Source organism: Tamandua tetradactyla, chromosome 2 (assembly GCF_023851605.1).
Source record: "Tamandua tetradactyla isolate mTamTet1 chromosome 2, mTamTet1.pri, whole genome shotgun sequence".
Taxonomy (NCBI): Eukaryota; Metazoa; Chordata; class Mammalia; order Pilosa; family Myrmecophagidae; genus Tamandua; species Tamandua tetradactyla.
Genome location: NC_135328.1, coordinates 28,984,575 through 29,006,812, shown reverse-complemented (window position 1 = coordinate 29,006,812; position 22,238 = coordinate 28,984,575). Strand labels below are relative to the sequence as shown.

Here is a 22,238-nt window from a genome sequence, read left to right as displayed (position 1 = left end):
TCATAATTGCTAAAAGATGGATATAATCCAAATGCCCATCAACAGACGAGAGGATTAACAAAATGCAGTATACACATACAATGGAATATTATGCAGCAGTAAGACAAAGTGATGTCCTGAAGCTCATGACAAGATGTATGAGCCTTGAGGACAAAATGTTGAGTGAAATAAGCCAGTTACGAGAGGATAGATACTATATGACTCCACTTTTATGACCATGGTAAAGGTAAAAGCAGAGGCTTATAATACAGAATATAGGGGACGTAGAACCTCACCTATTCTTTGAGAGCAAAGAAATTAAGATTTATTTTGTCTGGAACCTAAATTTTCTGTAGTACATAATCTAACACAGGCTGTCTGGATGGCTCATTTAAACAATTGAAACACAGGGAGCTCAGAGTAAGAATGAGGGCTTTTAATTCTGTGTAGCTTAATGTAATGCCTGATACATCCTAGAATATATTAAGCAGATAATCAAAAAGTATTGGCAAAGTCCCTTGAGGAATGGGAGAAAAAATATGGAACTATTAAACTTTACCACTGGGGAAAACCCTGAAACTGTGTCAAACATTAGGAACACCCAAATCCATAGGCCAAGCCCTAGATCTTGAGATTTGCTCTTATGAAGCTTATGCATGTAATGGAGAAGCTTAGCCTACCTATAGGTATGCTTAAGAGTTACTTCCGGAGGACTTCTTTTGTTGTTCAGATCTGGCCTCACTAAGTCCAACTCTATAAGTGAAATCATTGCCCTCCCCTCTACATGGGATATGACATCCAGGGGTAAACATCTCCCTGGCAGCATGGGAGATGACTACCAGGAATGAGTCTGGCCCTGGCACAATGGGACCAACAGTTCCATCCTGAACAAAAGGGGGAGAAGTGTAACAAATAAGGTGTCAGTGATTGAGAGAGTTCAAATAGAGTCAAGAGGCTACTCTGGAGGCCAGTCTTATGCAAGCTTCAGTTAGACACTGCTACCTATCATTACTTGCCAAATCCCAACCAAAACCATTCCAGCTGTGGTAGTTAGAGTCAGTTGTCAATGTGGCCAGGTGAATGTGCCTAGTTCTGTTGCTGTGGACATGAGCCAATGGTACGTGAACCTCATCTGTTGCTCATTACATCTGCATTCGGCTACGAGGCGTGTCTGCTGCAATGTATGATGTTTGATTTAATTGGCTGGTGCTTAAATGAAAGAGTTCAATGTAGTACAGCCCAAGCAGCTCAGCATACCTCATCTCAGCACTTGCAGCTCAGCCCAGGCCTTTGGAGATGCAGAAGGAAATCACCCCAGGGAAAGTTGTTAGAACTCAGAGGCCTGGAGAGAAGGCCCGCAGAGATCGTCCTGTGCCTTCCCATGTAAGAAAGAACCTCAATTGAAAGTTAGCTGCCTTTCCTCTGAAGAACTAACGAAATAAATCCCCTTTTATTAAAAGCCAATTCATCTCTGGTGTGTTGCATTCCAGCAGCTAGCAAACTAGTACACCAGCCAATCCTAAAGAACTCCTAGGGCAATATATAAGATTCTGCAAAGTTTCCATGCACTACAGTAACTTTGCAGAAACCTATAACCTCCAGATGGGTCCCTATACCAAATAAGTCCTGCAACCTAGAGGGGCCAGCTTCTCCCAAATATCAACTAGTTCCATCTCCCTACACCATATTAATGACAGCCCCTTCCAACATGAAAAAGTTAGAATGGCCATAGCCCAAATACCCTAAAGAGTAGGAAAGAGATCAAAGGTGATGGTGGAGTTATACAGAGAAGGTAGGGTTTAACAAATGAGTATGATTGCTGAATCATTATATTAATATTTCTTTTGGTTTCCAATATCTTAGAGCAGCTAGAAGTAAAAACCTAAAACTGTGTAATTGTAACCCATACCAAACTCTGAAATCTGTTCTACAACTAATTGTTGCACTATGCTTTGAAACTTATTGCTTTTTTGTATATATGTTATTTTTCACAAAAAAGAAAAAAAAAGTCGATTGTGATGATAAAAAATATATATATTCCTTCTAGCCTCTAATGTTCTGGAGCAGCTAGAAGGAAAAATCTGAGATGATAATATAGTAGCCCATGACAAACTCTGGGACCTGTCCTATAACTACTTGTTTAAGAGTGCTTTGAATCTTGAGGATGATTGAACAATGACATAGCTTTCACAATGAGACTCTGTGAATGTTAAAATCTTGTGTCTGATGCTCCTCTTAGCTATTATATCAACAGAAGAGTAGAACATATGGAATAAAAATAAATAATAGGGGGGAACAAATGTTAAAATAAATTTAGTTTGAAATGCTAGTGGTAAATGAAAGCGAGGGGTAAGGGGTATGGTAGGTATAATCTTTTTTTCTCTATTATCATTTTATTTCTTTTTCTATTGTCTTTTTATTTCTTTTTCTAAATCAATGCAAATGTTCTAAGAAATGACGAATATGCAACTATGTGATGATATTAAGAATTACTGATTTATATGTAGAATGGAATGGTATCTTAATGTTTTGTTTGTTAATTTTTTTAATAAAAAAGTTTTAAAAAAGAGTGCTTTGAAAACTACTGCCTTTTTCTTGCTTTGCTTTGTATATATGTCATTTTATACAATAAAAACAAAAATTAAATTTGAAAGGCATGGATTAATTTCTGATGCTACAACTTATTTTTGCATTTGTACTTCAGTTTCTGCACCATAAAATGATGTAAACTCTTTCATGGTTTATGTGTCTTAAAAGAGACGCATGAAAAGAATTTTGTAAAATCTAAATCTCTACATAAATACTAGCTGTGATTGCAAACAACGCATTGTGATGCTAGCCAAGAGAAGGCTTGATGAGAGTAAAGAAAAACAAAAGTAAGGGAGAGATTAAAATTTTCACAGACAAACAAAGGCTGAGAGAATTTTTCAACAAGAGACCTGCACTATAAGAAATAGTAAAAGGAGTTCTGCCTACTGAAAAAAAAAAAAGATAAGAGAGGAAATTCTGGAGGGGGGCACAGAATTGAAGACTACCAGTAAGGGTAACTTAAAGGATAAAAAGAGAAGGAGGGAAAAGAATATATAGGTCCTACAAATAAAAACCAAGGGATATTTAGATAACAAATTCAAGAACTGCCTTTACAGTAGTAACTTTGAAAATTAATGGTCTAAACTCACCAATTAAACAATACAGATTGGCAGAATGGACTAAGAAATACGATCTAGCTACATGCTGCTTACAAGACTCATCTTAGACACAAGGATACAAATAGATTGAAAGTGAAACGATGGAAAAAGATGTTCCATGGAAGCTGTAATCAAAAGAAAGCAGGAGTATCTATACTAATATCAGATGAAAGGGATATTAAATGTAAAGATGTCATAAGAGACAAAGAAGGACACTACATATTAATAAAAGGGAGAATTCACCAAGAAGAAATAATAATCATAAATGTCTATGCTCCTTGTTAGGGAGCTCCAAAGTACATGAAGCAAATATTGGCAAAACTGAAGGAAGCAATGGACATTTCAACAATAATAGTGGGAAACTTCAATACACCACTCTGCTCTATAGATAGAACAACCAGACAGAGGATCAGTAAGGAAACAGAGAACTTACACAATTTGATAAATGAATTAGATCTAACAGACATATATAGATCATTGCACCCCAAAACACCAGGATATACCTTCTTGTCTAGTGTTCATGGAACATTTTCCAGGATAGATCATATGCTGGGGCACAAAAAAGGTCTGTATAAACTTAAAAAGACTGAAATTATTCAAAGCACTTTCTCTGATCACAAAAGAATGAAGCTGGGAATCAATAACACCAGAGAACCAGAACTTTCACAAATATATGGAGATTAAATAACACACTCTTAATCAGTGGGTCAAAGGAGAAATTGGTAAATATCTGGAGAAAAATTAAAATGAGAATACAACATATCAAAACATACAGGATGCAGCAAAGGGAGTGCTGAGAGAGTTATTTATTGCCCTAATTGCCAATATTAAAAAAGAAAAAAGAGGGGTGCAAGGGTAGTTCAGTGCTGGAACGTTCACCTACCATGCAGGAGACCTGGGTTCAATTCCTGGCCCATGCACTTCCCCTAAAAACAAACAAACACGCAAACAAAAATGCAACAAATGGTGCTGCAATAACAGGCTACTCACATGGAAAAAGGATCAAATGTGACCCCACCATAAACCATAAAAAAAAAAGAAAGAGCAAAAACTGAGGACTTAACGGCTCACCTGGAGGAGCTAGTGAAAGAACAGCAAAGTAACCCCAAAGAAAATAGAAGAGAAATAACAATGGTTAAAACAAAAATAAATGAATTGGAGAACAATAAAAACAAAAACAATAAAAAGTATCGATAAAATCAAAAGTTAGTTATTAGAGAAAATCAATAAATTTGATGGACCCCTAGCTAGGCGGACAAAGAAAAAAAGAGGATGCAAAAAAATAAAATCAGAAAAGAAAAGGGGGTTGTTACCATGAGCCCTGAAGAAATAAAAAATATCATGAGAGGATACTATGAATAACTACACCAACAAACTAGGCAACTTAGATGAAATGGACAAATTCCTAGAAACACACAAACAACCTACACTGACTTGAGATAAACAGAAGATCTCAACAAACCAATCACAAGACATTCAATCAGTTATCAAAAATCTGGCCCAGGGCCAGATGGTTTCACAGGGGAATTTTATCAAACATTCCAAAAAGAACTAACACCAACGCTGCTCAGATGCTTCCAAAAAACTAAGGAAAAACGAACACTACCTAACTCATTTTATGAAGCTAACATCACTCTAATATCAAAACCAGATAAAGAGGCTACAAGAAAGGAAACCTCAATCCAATGTCCCTAATGAACACAGATGCAAAAACTCTCAAACAAATACCTGTGAATTAAATGCAGCAACACTGTAATAGAATTCTGCACATGACCAAGTGGGTTAATACCAGGAATGCAAGGGTGAATCAATGCAAGAAAATCAATTTAAAACAGGACATTGACAAGTTGAAAGGAAAATCACAAATCACCTTGATTGATACTGAAAAAGCATTCAACAAAAGTTTCGTTTTCTAAGATTACCTCCCAGAAACCTCTGACTCCCAGATGGTTCCTAGACCAGATATGTTCTGAAACCCAGAGGGGCTATCATCTCGAAGAACATCAACTAGTTCCATCCTACTATCCCATATTATCGGCACCCCTTTTCAACATGAAAAATTTAGAATGAGCATAGCCCAAATACCCCTAAAGACTGGAAGAATGATCAAAGGAGAAGGAGGCATTAAAACAGAGAAGATAGGATTTAACAAATGAGTATGACTACTGCATCATTATACTGACATTTCTTTTAACCTCCAATGTGTTGGAGCAATTAGGAGGAAAATCCAGAAATTGTGGAACTGTAATCCACACCAAACTTTGAAATCTGGTCTATAACTACTTGTTACAACATATTTTGAAATTTATTACTTTTTTATATATGTTATATCTCACCAAAAAAAAAGTTTAAAAAAAAAGAGAGAGACAGGCTTGCCTGCAATTGGGCTCTGATATTCACAGACAGCATTAAGAGACTATTTCTAGAGTCTTGTCATCATTAGTTGTTTCCACTGCCAGAACTCTAGAAACATGTTTAAGAGGAAATGGACTGGTTTATTCAGGAAATATCTATAAATATGTCAGAAGTTTTGCTGGGAATATCCAGGCCACTGCCATCTAGTTCAGAGAGAGGGGATTTTTATAAAGCAATAGAGTTGGTAAAAGCACAAGAATATTTAATCAAAATTTTTTAAAGTTGGGAAGATGAAGCTATCTGCAGAAAATCAAATCAGGCCAACATTTTAGCCCAGCTAAAATGAATATCCTAGAACAGGCTTCCAAAGAGCTGTAATGTGCCCAGAATGAGGGAAAGGTTGTTTTAGTTAAAGAGAGGAAAAACAAAACAAAACAGGAGGCAGAGTTTCCCATAGTTTTGCTTTGCAGAGATTGCAATGAGATACAAATCTTGAGATGTGGAAGCCTTTACTTTTATAGAAAAAAGTGTTGTAGATCAGTTGATACACTAACATTCCTTGATTGTTTGCCTGAAGTGGAGAAAGCCACGGCAAAAAGAATCTAGACCTACAAACAACCCCAAACCACAATACTCTAAATTCATTAAAGAGTTCCCTTTACCTCCTTTGCAGGGTTGCTCAATTAGGGAACACATGATGCCAGTTAAATTTGGATTTCAGATAAAAAAACAAATACTCTCTTAGTATAATTATATCCCATGCAATATTTGGAATATTATCCTTTGTCGATCTGAAATTCACGTTTAACTGGGCATCCTGTTATTTATCTGGTAACATTATTTCTGCCTCATCCTTGAAGCTATTCTGCTTTAGCCAACAGTAAAATGAATCTGCACCCAAATAGAGAGGTTAAAAGGAGTCTTTCTGCCTGGGTTCAATACCTGGTGTCATCACATATTCATTTAATGATCTTGGGTAATTCACTTCACTTCACTTAATTTACAGTGTCCATACCTGTAAAATGGGATTAATAACAGTTCCTGTCCTGTGAGGTTGCTTTAAGGATTACATGAAATGGTATATGTCAGGGTCTAGCACAGGACTCGACTCATAACAAATGCTCAATAGATTTTAACTATTATTGATGGCAGGAGAACATGGTGAAGAAACGAAATGGTAAAGAAGAAGGTATCTGAGATTCTTCAATTCAGAGATATTCCTTATCCATACATAGACTGAGAGGTGACAGAAGTGGTGATTTTATTTATTCTTTCCTCTAACAAATTTTATTTGACAAATAGGGAGTAATGCATAGGAATAATAATAATAACCAATATTGATACTGTATATTACAGCTACAACAGGGCCTTTCACATACATTTCCTTGAAGCAATGCAAAATGCATACTTTTAAAAGCCTCAAGACGTTGATTCTCAGGGAGGGGGTATTGTGAAAATATCCCCATTTAGTTCTTGTATGTCCCCCATCCCCCACCATAAATCCTCCTCTGAGATCTACTGCCCTAAACTGTTTCAAAGAGTTTTAAAAACTGGCCATCCAATAGTTCCTTTGGTAAGATAACAGGTGTAGAGCAGTCTTTATGTATGTACACAACGTGGAATGAACTTCTGGTTCCAAATGTATCTTTGTTGTCCAGAGTCCCCTGTACAAAACAATCCCTGCTTCTGTCATCATCAAACACAAAGGGTAATGGCTCAACACAGCTGGCAACAAAAGGCCCTTAGTAGAATGGCTTTTTAAAAGCAAAGGCTAAAGAAAGCTGTAACCTGTGGTCTCTATTTACCACTGGAAAAGTCTTAAGTGCATCTCCTCTTTTGTAATAGAGAACATCTGCTCATTCAGAATGATCTTTCTCCCAGAAATAAGTTTTACATATAGAGAGGCAATGTTCTTTTTTTCACGTGGCTTTCCCATGACCTTGATTATAAAATGTGCCCTTTCTAACATGTTTTATAGCCAGAATCCCTAACTTTCCTAAAGGGTATTTGTTTAGTTTCTTGGCTAACTAGAGAAGTAGTAAGGAATATTGTATACATGAGGCTTCTTTATGAAAAAAACTCTGATGCACTAGAATTTTCTGTGTCCCTTTTTCCAAACTCTTAGCCTTTAGTCTCAGTTTACAAAGAATAAGAGGGCAAACTAAAGATGATATTTGGCATTTATTTGATTTATTTGGTTAAAATGACAGCCAGGCACTTAAATTTGAAACTAGAAGTATTTCTTTTGTATGGATTATTTGATGTAGTTTTGTACAGTCATCAAGTAAAATGCAAGAAACAATTCTAGAACCAAGCAGGTGCTATTTGGAGCTCCAAACAATGTACCCAGCCAGGAACAACCTAAGACACCTCCAGTAGGCTGGTGTTGCACAGTTTGCTACCAGAAGAAAGGAGGATATGTAGCCACCAATTTAGTTTCTTCATTTTATTTTGGGATGCTATTCTTAAATGAATGTAAAGTGACTGACTTTCTAGCTTGCATTATCCAGAGGATATTAAAATGCTAGCTTAAGGTTTAGCCATCTTGCTTGGCTTTTTATTATTAACATGCTGTGTTAAAGTAGATCCCTTTGAGAGAACAAGAAGATATTATCATATATAAATGATAACATTAACAGGCTAATAAAGATAACTGAATAAAACACAAAGCTGAGATGTGAGGGGGAAATAACCACACAGAAAAGAGAAAGAGAAAGAAAAGACACAGAAAGACAGGGAAGAAAAAATTGATGAGACCCCTGTCCCTAGAGGGCCATGATTCTAAAAGGGAAAGGTGGAATGAGCACCTCTTCCCCATCAAAGAGAGGGCCCCCTACTCAGAAAACATTGACCGAGCACCTGCAATGAGAGTGTGCAGTGTGGAGTGGAGAATTTAATATTGAACAAACTATGGACTCCACCCTCAAGCAAATAAAGGAAATAAAGCCATTAAAAAAAATTAACAGCATAGGAATGGACAATATGCATGTGAAAAGATGCTCAACATCTAATACCATCAGGCAAATGCACATCAAAACCACAATGAGATCCCACTTTTCTCTCACTAGGATAGCTGAAATGAAAAAGACAGACAACTACAAGTGTTGGAGAAGATGTGGAAAAATGGAACCTTTCTTCATTGCCAGTGAGAATGTAAAGTGGTGCAGTTACTTTGGAAAACAGTTTGGCAGTTACTATAAAAATTAAACATTGAGTTATCATATAGCCCAGCAATTCTATTCCCAGGTCTATACCTGTGAGAAATGAAAACATTGACTCAAAGACATGTGAATGTTGATAGCATTATCTGTAATAGCTCCAAAGTGGAATCCACCCAAATGTCCATCAACTGCAAATGGATTAAAAATACAAAACAAAACTCCTGTGGTATATCCATCCTACACAGAATACTATTATGCAATAGTGGTGTGAAATACCTAGAGGCTATAACTTGCCAAAGATAAGCATAAGCAAGTAGTGAATAATCTGTGTAATGTTGGCTCATCAGCTTCTATGGAATTAGCACTCAAGAAGTTTAGTTGCAATTCTTGGCAGGATCTGAATAATGTAAAATTGTGGTGCAGGCCCAAATGATACTTCTACCTGCATCACTGTGTTTAGAGGTCAAGTTAATTGCTCTTAGTATCATTGTTCCTTAGAATGACAGACATTTGTTTGTGAGTGAATTCACGCATTTGAGTCATGTATATTTTTAGAAGCATGATTTCATCATCAAAATGAGACATAGTATTAAAAGGCTAAATATAGCAGGCAAAAACACATTCAGACAATTATGATATTGTGAAATTTTGTGCCTTTTTTCAGAAAGAAAACTTCTAAGCGCTAATACTGAGATGTCTTGCACAAGAAAAGTTTTACAATATGGAGGATATAAAACTATTTTAGTGATTTCTGCTGAGTTTCCTTGCAGGAACAGTAGATGAAACAACTTTTATTGTAATTAATGTTTAAACAGAACATAGGCAGTCAATTACTGTCTGAATTTCTAACTACCATAGATCCCTTCCCATCACTATAGAGAGGAGAGAGAATGAGGCCATTTCCAGGTTAAAAACGCAGAAATCAATATTGCAAGGATATGTGAAGTAGATATATGTTATGAAACAGGAATAGTTGCTCATCACATACAATATGATAACGAGTCTGCAGTTAATTGTTGAACACCAGAGAGAAGATATATACAGAGAATTATAAGCAGAGAGAAGGAATAATACTTTAACTTGAATATAAGGACATGATAGACAGTAAAGCGGGGGGGTGGTGGGGAGAACAGCATGAAACCAAGAAAAACAATCAATGATTGCTGCATAACTGAGAATCCTACAGAAGGACTTCCTTTAGTCACATCCATTTAGAGTTTTCGCAAATTCCTTAGTGAGAAGGGACTGGTCTTAACAGAGGAACAATTACTCCATAATGTTTGTAGGGATTTATTGGTGTATTTAAATGCATTCCTGTTTTGCTTAATTGTTTTTTAAAGTGAACTAAAGTGTATTAATCCCGCAGAATGGGTTTAGTTATAGTAAACTAAAAATTCTTCTGCTACTATGAAAAAATGCCCAGGTATTACTTAAAAGTGAAGAATGAGAAAAAGAGATTGAGAATGACATCTAAATTGGATGGGCCAAAATGACAACTTCAGTCAAGATCCTGGTACGAAAGGGTAAGCAGACTAGATAAGCAACATAAAATGGTATTTGGACAAGACTCATTTCTGTCAGAATAGGGCATTGCTTTTACAAAAACAAGATCCAGCCTTTTTTTGTGATTTCAATTACTGTCAGCACTACATTTGCATCTATACTGGCACCATTTCTAAGAAACTCTCAGAAACTAAGAATTTCTCAAAATGACGGCAGATTCTGAAAGAGCAATCTAAATCAATCAAGTTTTTCTATGAACATTTATCCCCTCTGTCCAATGTGGACATAGATTCAAATTCATCAGTCTTCACATTAATAGCCAGTCAGACACCAATACATTATTACAATTGAAAGTACTGCCATCTAAGTTCTATTAAACATAATCACAAGCAAATAAACTTTCAGCACTGGATGGTTATTACTTAGAGTAGATGACCTTTCAATTCAATCAAACTATGATCCTATCTTTCATTTAATTTTACCATGGTAAGATTTTGCTTTCTCTCACTAACATTTGTTCAGCCTTCCAATCCCAAGGAAAGTTTGAAAACTTTTTTCCTATATCTCCTTCATATAGCTTCCACTGATAAGAAATGTAGGTGTGAAATATTTCCAGTTTTAGCCAATATAAAAAGTGACATTACTTTTTGTGTTTCAAAATGAAGTCAAAAGAATCAGTGGCATAATCTAAATTCTAAACATTCAAGAAAAAAATGTCAAAAAGCTCCCCCCTACCCTCAGCCTTTGTTAACCAAAACATAAACAGAATTCCAAGAGAGGACCATTCTTTTGTGTCTTTCCAATAAGAGAGGGGAAGTGGTTGAATCTGACAACTTTTGCTGCGGATTCCTTAATCTGGACAATGATTACGATTTCACACATTTAATTTGAACAGTAATAATTAGGTTGATTTCCAGATGACTCATTTTGTCCTTTGGCCATTAGCATTCCAGCTGGAGTAGGCCATGTGCTGCCTTCCCACTGACATCAGTGGAAATCTTGAGTTAAGATCAAAGCTACTCTATGCTCTCTGACCTTCCTTCACAATGCACAGTGGGGCCCAATTTCTCAGCTCAAGATTTCCAGATTTGCTTCACTGTCCCCATGAGGGTTACCACTTGCAAACAGTCTACCTGTAGATATATTCACTAAACTCCTACAGCAGCCCCACTGGGAATCCCAAGTCTTGGATTCTGGATTCTAAGTAATCACCTAACCCAGACTCCATATTTTAGGAAATCTTATGTCTGATTGCCTCACCAAGACTTGAGTGAATAGAGAGCACCAGCATGGTAAAGTGACAGTGTTCACTTTGCCTCAAACAAGCCTGCCATAGGTGCACTTTACTCTAGACATGTACTTTGGGAAGCAAACTAGAGAAAGGATCCCTTACCTTGATAGTCATGTCTGGGCTGGATGTTTCTATGGCATCTGAAGCTGTCTGATCTCCTTTTAGCAGCACATTCTCCCTCTCAACTCCTGGAAAAAAAAAGTGCCATTTGAGCCAAGTGTAATCAGCTGTCATGGTTGGACATACAACTACAATTTTCAGATTCTAATTCCATGTCACTCATAAAGGAAAGTAGTGATGATTCCTTACCTACCTGGCATTTCTGGGAAAGTTGGGTCAGTGAGAATCTCCTTTGTTTTTACCCAATCTCCAACTTTGGAGTCAATCATCTAAATTTTATATCTTAATAAAAGGGAGTTTTATTCCCAGCCCAGCATGGAGAGAGATTGGAATGAATTCCTTCAGAATCCAGGTGTTATAGCTTGAATCATATTCTCCAAAAAGACATGTTAAAAACCTAACCTTTGGTCCATGGATGTGAACTCATTTGTAAATAGGATCTTCAAAGATCCTAGTAAGAGGAGGCCAAACTGAATTAGGGTCAGCTTAATCCAATATGATTGGAGTCCTTGTAAGCAAAGGAAATTTGGACACTAGTAGGAGTGAGTGGGAAACAAGGAGACAGATGGCTATGTGAAGGCGGTAGAGATTCAGTTAAGGGTTGCTGGTTAACCATCACTAGAATGCTTCTCATTTTGGAGAAGCCATGATCCTACTGACAGCTTGATTTTGGACATTTAGCCTCCAAGACTGTTAGGCAATAAATTCATGTTGTTTCATGTTAACCAGTAAATGGTATTTGTTACAGCAGCCCTGGCAAACTAGATTTCCTAGTCAGGTCTCATTTGGGGTTTAAAGTGAATTCCCCCCCGCCCTGCCCCCACAGAAATATACACATTCAAATCTAATTCAACTCCCAATAGAAATGATTCCTACATTATTCACTGCCCTAGATTCCACACAATTCAGCATCTCAAAATTACTGGAAATAACCAAGACTTTAGTGTCACTTTTAAAATCTATACATGCTGTTGGTTCTTTTCCAAGTCTTGAGAAATGGTTAGCACTTCTTTTTTAAGCTGTCAGAATGTCTCCAATAATGGACATTGGACAAGATACATGGTTTCACTTTCTCCAACTTCAAAGAAGAAAACAAGAGCTGGTATGTTGAAAAACCTATGGATACCATAAATTAAAACTACACTAATACAGATGCAATTATGTGTGTGAATGGTGGACAAAAGGTCTATATTAGTGAAAAGTCTGAAGTAATGACAAGTTTGTTTAAAAATACATAGATTTATTGCACGTAAAGTAATATCCCTAAAGACTAAAATAGTAATAGAATATTTTCTCAGGGGCTACTTTAGCAAACAGATACAAATTTCATAATTGGTATAATAACTGCTGGTTTGGAAATAAGTCCTTATAATCTTAAGTATTAAAAAGATTGTTTTCTTAGGTTAAAATTATCTAAATTTTCAACTGCTCAGGAATGTGTGAAATCAGAGGTTGGCATATTCCTTCTGTAAAGGGTCAGAGAAAATATTTTAGGCTTTGAGGGTCATACTTTCTTTGTTTCAACATCTCAACTCCACCATTGTATAGGGAAAGCAGCCACCGTCAACACATAAACAAACAGGCATGGCTGGGAACCAGTAAAACTTTATTTTTACTAGCTTGATCTGGCCCACAGGCCACGGTTTGCCGACCGCTGTGCCCAAATCAAAGAACCAGGCACGTGTACAAAAAATACTGCTATACTCTAAGCAGTTCTAATAAGGAGCAAATGAACCACTAGATCGTGAAGGTCAAAGAGTTATTTGTAATTATATGACACTTAAATAAATTGATCTGAGAGTAATTAATTTTTAATATGTTAGCACTGGCTGTCTTCCGTATTTTGTATTCTGAATCCTTGAGAGCCTCATTTTACAAGATATATGCCAAATGGATTACTCAAGACCTGCGGGCTATAATCCATTACAAAGTGCAAATAGTTGTCTCAGTTTAAGTTGCAGAACTGGGTCAGAGAAGTTTGGTAGCTTGTCCTACAATTTCCTCTCAAGATACTGCTGTGAGGAGACTGTCAGCTTTGTCTTAAATGCATGTTTCTGAGAAAGAATTCTTTGCTCTGACATGAATTTCCCTGACGCAACTTGCATTTAGCGGACTAACAGCCCTTCCAGCTTTATGCCATTGTGGGTTATGTTGGATCTGGCTGGCAGAGGGACACAGATGTTGAAAATGATGGACAATTATATTTATTGATGCAATAGTTTGAAATGCTGCTTAGCCATATGTATACAATACACATGCCATACACATATACATATTACACATTATAGTCCTACATACTGTATTTTCAAACAACCATTTTTGTGTTCTATTCCCCCTTTCTCCCTTTGTTCAAACTGTTTTTTTTTTTGTATGCTGTATGGTGGGGTCACATTTCATTATTTTTCCATGTGAGTATCTCATTATTGTAGCACCATTTGTTGAATTTTTCGTTTGTTTGTTTGTTTTGTTTCTTTGTTTTGGGGGAGGGGAAGTGCACACACCAGGAATTGAACCCAGGTCTCCAGCACGGCAGGTGAGAACTCTACCACCGAACTACCCTTGCACCCCCTCAAATTCCTTTTTTAACCTCTTCGGGAAAAGGAACCATTTTTGGTATTATTCTTAAAATCCCTAGCCATACCACTACTATATTTATTTCATTTTTTAAAACCAGGTCAAATCTTCAGAAGAGAAATATCACGTCTCTGTGAGTGGGAGAAATTGAGACCTGTCTTCTTGTAGCGGAGGTATGCTTATAAATACTCCATCAGGGACAGTTTTATAAAGATCTTTCAGGAATAAATAAAATCAACACCATGAAAAATTTTTATTGCTTTTCATACATCTTCTCACCTCGCTGCATTCAGATGAATAAATACATGAGCCCAAGGCTCCACTTCTCAAGCTCCAACAGCCCTGGGCCCCATTCACAGGCTCACTCTGCTGACTTACGTGGCCACTCCACTTGCTACTGATTTCTGCCCGGAAGAGGGTATGAGAGGGTCGATGGGGTGGTGCAATCAAGCAAAGCAGGCTGAGCTCAGGGCTGCTGGAGAGGCCAGATACATACATGAGGATCTGCAGGGAGAGGGACTGGTAGCCAAAAGGGTTGGAATACAGTCACCCTGCAGACAGAAATAGCTCTGTGTGTTTAAACAAAGGGATACAGGAAGTTAACACTGAACAATGAAGACAGCAAGGCAGCCAAGGAGGCTTGGTGGGGCAGCAACAGATGTCGGCATCCCAGAGAAGAACACCGAGTGACTTCCTTAGTGCTGATTCTGGTTAGCATTAAAGAAAAAGAAAGAAAGAAAGGAAAGGAAAATAAAGAAAACAGGAAACATAAAGGACCAAAGACACAGAGGGAGAAGACAGCTGCTCTGGAGGGTGTTTGCTGAACCCAGATTACCTGGAGTCACCATACGTCACAAGAAAATAGGTACATGAGAAGGCAAGAGTCCTGCAATGAACTCCTTTGTGCAAGACAGTGGAACTTTCTTCTAGCTCATCTGTCCATATAGCATTAGATAGATTGTTGGACAAAGTGGGTGCCTGTGCTGCTCATTAGTGCTGCCCACCAAATCCACCAAATATTCCCAGTTCTTTCTCCTTTTGGGCACATAGCATTATACTTTCTGGTCTCTCTCTATTAGTGAGGCCATGTGACCAGTTCTGGCCAATGGGCTGCAGGCAACAGAGGCATCTGGCACTTGTGGGCTGCAGCATCTAATCGCTGATCTGGGTCTAACTGAGCCTGGCCTTCAGAGAGGAACAAACTCTTCCAGACTTGGCTTCCCCCCTCAACCTCAAGTTCCTACTTTAGGGTATTCTTGGATAAATCCACTATATTTTATTCTCTAACTCAACCCTGTCATTCAAATATTCTCCCCTCAGCCAGGTTATACTTGTCCACACCTTCTGCTCCTTTGGGGCTGCTCTCTGCTTCTAGTCTGCCAAGTGCTTTTTGTTCAGCTTAGTTCTATCCCATTGAAGGGTTTAGATCCTAAACATAAAAGGCAATATTCTGCATAGTCAAAATTGCCTTTGAAACTTCCTTAAATCTCCCATAAAGTACAATATATTTTTATATTTCAGTACGTCCAACAGTTACTTTTTGTTTCAGTCTTAGAACAGACAGAACAGACTTCTGTTTAACACCAGATGACACTGTGGGCTTGTATTAAGGATCACGTTGTACAAAAAGTATATATCTTGAAACTCTAGAATTTCTCAGGGAATGGAGATGCTCAGACTCTGAGAGATAAAAGGAGCTGCAACTGACTGGGGATAGCAGATTAACATCTCCCTTCTCATCCTCATACTGGGTGTATCATTTAGGAATGCTTTTGGCTGCAGGTAAGAGAAAGCTTATTTAATGGAGGCTTAAACAGCAGAGGATTGATGGGTTCATGTGACAAGAAGTCTCAAGGTAGTGTGGTACCAGAGGTGGTTAATTCAGTGGCTCAATGGTCTCAGTTTGACCTCTCTGCTATTCTGGCTTTCCTCTGTGGTTCCAAGATGGCCCAGCAATTCTATGTGCCGTGAAAATGTCCAGAGGCGTTTCTAATGTCTATGAGTAAGGAAGCCTTCTCCAAAACTCCCCTCCCCGACCCTCAAGCAGACTTCCCCCAAAGTCTCACTGGTCAAAAACACAGCATAAACTTATTCCTAAACCAATTGCAGAAAAGGGGAACAGAGTTATTAAAAATTGACTTGGAGTTAATTAATCAAGATTTACCCCTGGGTTAGGAAGGGTCTTAGCCTTCTCTGAGCAAATGGCCACTTGGAGGGTGAACAAAGGAACATAACAGGAGCTTGCCCAGCAAGAAAGAAGGGGATGGGCTGAAAGTCAAACAGGCAAGTCTGTCAAGAGGATATGCTCAGAGATTGGAACGGCCGGTAGAGTCACTCATCCTTTCAAAATTTCTATTTTCCTTCTCTCTTCCTCTCATTATTTTAGCTAGAAAATTATACTTGAAAACACAAAATTTAAATACACAGATGATGCTGGGACTCAATTTTTCCTTCCAGGGCCACCTCCTCCTGTGTGACAGCTCCCCCTCCTACCTCTGACCTCACAGCTCTGACCTGATCATGAGCCCTACTTTTTGGGCACTCATTAGAGCCTGAGCAGGGACAGGCCAGCAGCGTGTCTTACAGTGATTGCTCACTCATGCTGCTTTGGTGGGTCCTTATCAACTAGTGGGCCCTTGTGGGTAGGGACAGACTGATACAATTAGTGTCTCCTAAGTGTCTGTTAAATGGGAAGTGTTGGTTTATGACGGCCAAGTTTGTGGGGACAGGACCTTCAGAATGGAAGCTAGGTAAGGGCAGAGAGTGCTCAAAGGAGAAAAGAAGGATGCTGAAGGAGGGGATACAGGGCCTTGGAAACAGATGGCCCCACTTCTAAGTTGGTCCATTCTAGACTATGAAGAGACCAACAGGCTATCATTGCTCCTGACATCCAGGGATAGGCAGAGAAAATCACTACTTCCTGCCTGGCACTGCCCTGGCACTATCAAGGGCTTAAACTTAGATTAGCAAGGCCTGAGGGACTCAGATATTTGCCTACAAACCCAGAGATAGGAACCACATGGAGTAGTCACCTGACATAGATGGTGAATGATGAAATGATGAAACCCTGAGCACTCTGAAGAAAGGGCCATCCTGTTCTCTAGAACCTCTCACCCCAGCTCAGCGCAGTGATAGTGGGGGCTCATTAAATATTTCTTAGACTGAAGTGGAGTTGGAAGGGTCCCAGCAGCTGTCTAAGCTGCTTTTGCTCATCAGGATAGAAGGCTCTTCTGCAATGTCACCTGGTAGGTGCCCCCAGCCTCTACCTAGCCTTTCCATCATCCTGTTGCTCACCACTTCACAAGGTCACCTTCACTGGATAACTGGAGTGACTTGTCTTAAGAAGAGCTGACCCACAAAAAGTTTTGGGAAAAAGGATCCCAGATGATGCCCTACTTTGCCTGGCTTAATTAGAGAACAGAGAAAATAGTGCAGGACCCTCAAATGTTAGGAAATGTAGCTTTTTGTTTCCTGGGTCTTAGGTGGTGCCTTCTCAGATGTCTCCAACTTTCTTATCCATCTTGGTTATTCTTTCTTCATCACATCCCTGTCTTCATCAGTCTACTGGACCTAGACACAGCCATGGAACTCCGAGGAGCTCTATAGCCCAACCAACCCAGGCTTTTCATGTTCCAGTGAGAGAACGGAGGATCTGAGAAGGAAAAGAATTTGGCCCAGGTCTCCCAGTAAGTAGCTGTTGAGCTAGGATTAAAAGAGGCGAGATTGCTTGATTTCCTACATCAGCATTTTTCCTGGGGCACAAATTATATCAATTCCATTTTACAAACAAAAATATTGACCCATTGTGAAATCACTTTGTTTGATTGCATCAATCAGCAATGAAAAGACAGGGTTAGGGCATGTTTCTCTTCCTCACCCAGGGTTCTGCACAGAAAGCCCTGGAATTATTACTTGCCCAGATCTCTCTTCCTTTCGATTGCTTTGGCTCCTAGTAACCTTGTGGGTTTTTAAAATCTCATTTTGTTCTCGGAGGAGTTCTCAGCAGGGTGGTCATTAGAATTTAGTGGAACTTTGGAACAATGATTTGCCTCTAAACATTTGGCTTTGGGAAACCCCACCCAAGGATAAGCCGATGAGGCCTGCTTCCTCTGGATGGGAAGCCCTGCCCAGAGGCTTGGAGGAGTAGGCAGGATGCAACCCCACCCCAGCCCATCCCACTCCAGGTGGTGGCTCCTCCTTGCTCCTGAGCCCCGGCTTTCCTTCCTTGGGACAGATAGTAGGATTAGACCCTGGGGCCTCTAGAAGCAACTGCAGCAGAGGCATATCTCCCTGACTTCACAGCTTGCTTTGTGAAAGAGAAAGGTCTACCTTTTGGGTGACAAGTTATTTTCGTCACACTCACCCAGAAGTCATTGGATACCCCGTCCTCCACCCCACCTCTCTGAGTCAGGGAAGCATCTCTGGGTACATCTGAGAAGTAGATCTCAAAGGTGCACAAAAAGAAAGTCCAATAACTTGTCAAATGTGCTCCTGTATGCCTTCTCAACCCCATTATTCTCTGAGACAATATGTAATCATACCAGAAATGACAACTAAACTGCACTGAGGACTTATTATGGGTCAAGGCCTATATCGTATTTGCATCATCTCATTTAATGCTCACATGGCGGGTATACAGTTTTCTCCACTTGGCAGATGAGAAAATTGAGGCTTAAAATATTAAAACAACTGAACTAGTAAAGATGGAATCAATATTTAAAACTAAGCTGTTTGACCCCAGAGGCCTCTGCAGTTCTCTCTCAAGCTGACTTCTGAGCTCTCGAGGCACAGAACAAATGAAGGCTTGGTGGTGGGGCCCTGGGAGAGATATACAGCCATGGCTGGCACAGAACCCGGTGAGCTACAATTTAGCAAACGTTTACTGAGGGTCTGTGGGCTTCTCCGTGGCATCTGGGAGTGGGGCAGCTCTCCTCTCATGAAAGAAGAGCTCTAACGCATGGTCATGATCTCAGAACAATCTGGCCCTGCAAAAGGGGGCCTGAACAACAGAACATTTGCAAGATAGAAGAGCGTTAAGCCTATGAAAGCCCCTGGTGTTTGTGAGTCCACCGTGAGTTTAGCCATCCCACAGAGAGCCCAGGAAAACTTTGGGTGATCTGAAAGGCAATCATGCATAGGAGAGGAGGTGGAATCCTGGGCCAGGAAACAGTTTGCTGGTATCACCTGACCTTCTCCCTGTAAGCATGGGATGAGAAGGAATAAAAAAATAACAACCATAAGTAATAATAGCAGTAGCAGCTATCATTTATTGAGTGCTTATTATGTACTCTTCGTTTTGCTATATTTCACAGCTGTATTTGGTTAATAACCAAAAACTCCAAAGGCACTATTTTCATTTTCAATTTCCAGATAGTAAAATGAGGCTTAAATGAGTCTTAATTTACCCAGGAATATACAAGTAAGAAGCAGATCTGGGATTGACAAAGTTCTCCAACTCCAGTGCTCAGGCTCTTGTCCACTGCCGTATGCTGTTCTTAATCACCTCTTCTAAGTTAGACCCTCTGACCACTGCTTGGTCAGAATGGCAAGAAGGAACATCCCTCCTGAGATTGAGACGATACATCCACACATGTAACTGCTTCTCATATGCATATGCTCTTATGTACATGCGTGTACACATGCACGTGTGCATGCTTGTGTGGGCATGTGCACACTCACATATGCACACAAGTGCAAAACCCAGGCACATACACCCATGTATATGTGTGCACACACGTGTATATCTAGACACAAAGTTGGAACAGTTTTGCAGCTGCTGTTATACACTTAGGAGTCTTGGGTTTCTGTTTAAGGAGAAAAGAGTCTTTCCCTGTTATAGCATCTGAGACTGCTGTTGGGAAACTGGATGTTGTGTGGCCTTACTGCTTACTCTCAAAGGTGCATTCTGAGCATCATTATGGATGTGAAGGGGGAAGCTGACTCCCAATACATGAAAATGAGACAAATAAGGAAAATGGTACATTGTTTAAAATGAGTTTTACAAGGCCTTTGAGGCCCGTCAATTTTTAAAATGGTTTGCTTTGGCTGGCATGAACCAGTCCTCACAAATTAAAGTTTTTTTAGTCAACTGTTATTTGCAGTAAACTCAAGGGGTTGTTCACAAACAGAGTCCCTATTCAGAGGTTAGAGAACGAACAGTTTAAAACCTGGCTTATCTTCAAATCACTTTGCTGATATTACCAGCATCCAATAAGGACTCTGTTATATTCTCCACAACACCCTAATTATCATTAGTTTGCCAGCCTGATTTTACTAGGCTGGAAAGAGATGTAATGCTCATTTCCTAAAAATGTCATATAGGGGGTGCGAAGGTAGATAGTTCAGTGGTAGAATTCTCACCTCCCATGTGGGAGACCCGGGTTTGATTCCCAGCCCATGCAATTCCCAAACAAACAAACAAACAAGCAAAACAAACGAAAACCCAAACCAACCATAAGTTCAACAAATGGTGCTGCAATAAGGGCATACTCACCCCCACCATACAGCAGACAAAAGAAAAAAAAAGTCATATAAAAATGAAACAAAAACCCAAGCCATTATCTTGGATCCAGTTTCCATCCAGAAGGGATGCTTTGACTTGTTAATAATGAAAATAGCAGCTGGTGCTGAGGGCGTATTTAGGGTCTCTGGGCTCTTTAGAGGGCCAAACATCCAGTTGGGGTATGTGCATTTCCCCATTTTGGCTGTGAAAAGGGTGTATTTGGAATGGAGAAATAAAGAGGACCATGGTCCTTGGAGACACTTAGAATTGAGCTCTGCAATGCATTTGCAACCTGATCCCTTCTCTTCCCCATCCCTTACCAGTGCCAGGAGGGCCAGTTCAGGCCCTCCCAGGTCCCCAGCTCAGATCTGTCTCTCATGATCATCATTGCTATTTTAAAACAATTTAACCGTGGTCACATTGCTCCCCACCTCAATCTCCTTGCATTTCTATTTTGTGCTCAGGCTAGGGAGGTCCACATACAAAGTCCTGGTCCCTGCCCTCTAGAACTGGCAGATTGGGAGGAGATTTTCTCCCTGGGTAATCTGATATCCAAAAGCTCTCCTTCCTCTCCTTTTTCTTGCTGTATGGGAAATTCCTTGGGTAGGTTGCCAGGATGTTGCATTTCCACCCTGAGTTCTGGGCATCCTGCCAGAGCTTCCTTTCTTTCTCTGTGGGGCTATGATGGGGTGTCAGGTGATCCGTGGGAGCACACAACCCATTCAGAAAACCCACCTCAGTCAAGGAGAAGTGTATAGAAGAAAATACTTAAAAAGGAACTCTGGATATTTCAGGAAGGGTTTTACAGTAATCACCCACCCAGAGGTTATAAACTGAGTGCCCCTTCTAATCTACACACATGCTTTCTTTAGTCTGCCAGGTGTTCTTTTTTTAAGCAGTTTTATTGAGATATATTCACATACCATACAATCCATCCAAACTGTAAAATCAATGGCTTATAGTAAAATCCCAGAGTTATGCATTCATCACCTCAGTCAATTTTGGAACATTTTCATTACTCCAAAAAGAAAAATTCCAACTCCTTAAATTATCTCTTAATAACTCTTCCCTTCCCCAACCCTACATCACCACTAATCTAATTCTATCTCTATAGATTTTTTGTATTTACATTTCATACAAATGGAATCATACAATATGTATTCCTTTATGTCTAGTTTCTTTCACCCTTAGCAGAATGTTTTTAAAAATTTTTTAAATTATTATTGTTGTTTTTTAATTAGGCAAGTTGTAGGTTTACATAAAGTCATGTAAAAAATACCCTATTCCCATATACCCCCCTATTGTGACACTTTGCTTTGGCATGGTGCCTTTGTTCCAACTGATAAAAGAAGACTAAAATATTACTAATTATAGTCCACAGTTTGCATTAGGTATATTTTCCCCAGATAACACTTTATTAATACTTTGTAATAGTAATGCTCATTTGTTATAGTTCATGAAAGACTATTCTTATATTTGTACTATACACCACAGTCATTATCACAACAGGGTTCATTGTGTTTTACAGTCCCATGTTTTATCCTCTAGCTTTCCTTTTAGTAAAA

General features: G+C 39.1%; 1 protein-coding gene across 2 annotated transcripts in view; it reads right to left on the bottom strand.

Annotated features, from left to right (window-relative positions):
- PALM2AKAP2 (PALM2 and AKAP2 fusion) overlaps nucleotides 1-22,238 on the bottom strand; it is a 544,302-nt gene that overhangs the window by 131,997 nt on the left and 390,067 nt on the right. For both annotated transcript variants that reach the window (XM_077141578.1, XM_077141583.1), the window contains exon 9: nucleotides 11,580-11,665. In XM_077141578.1, coding sequence (XP_076997693.1) covers nucleotides 11,580-11,665 — 86 coding nt within the window. The remainder of the gene's footprint in view (nucleotides 1-11,579; nucleotides 11,666-22,238) is intronic.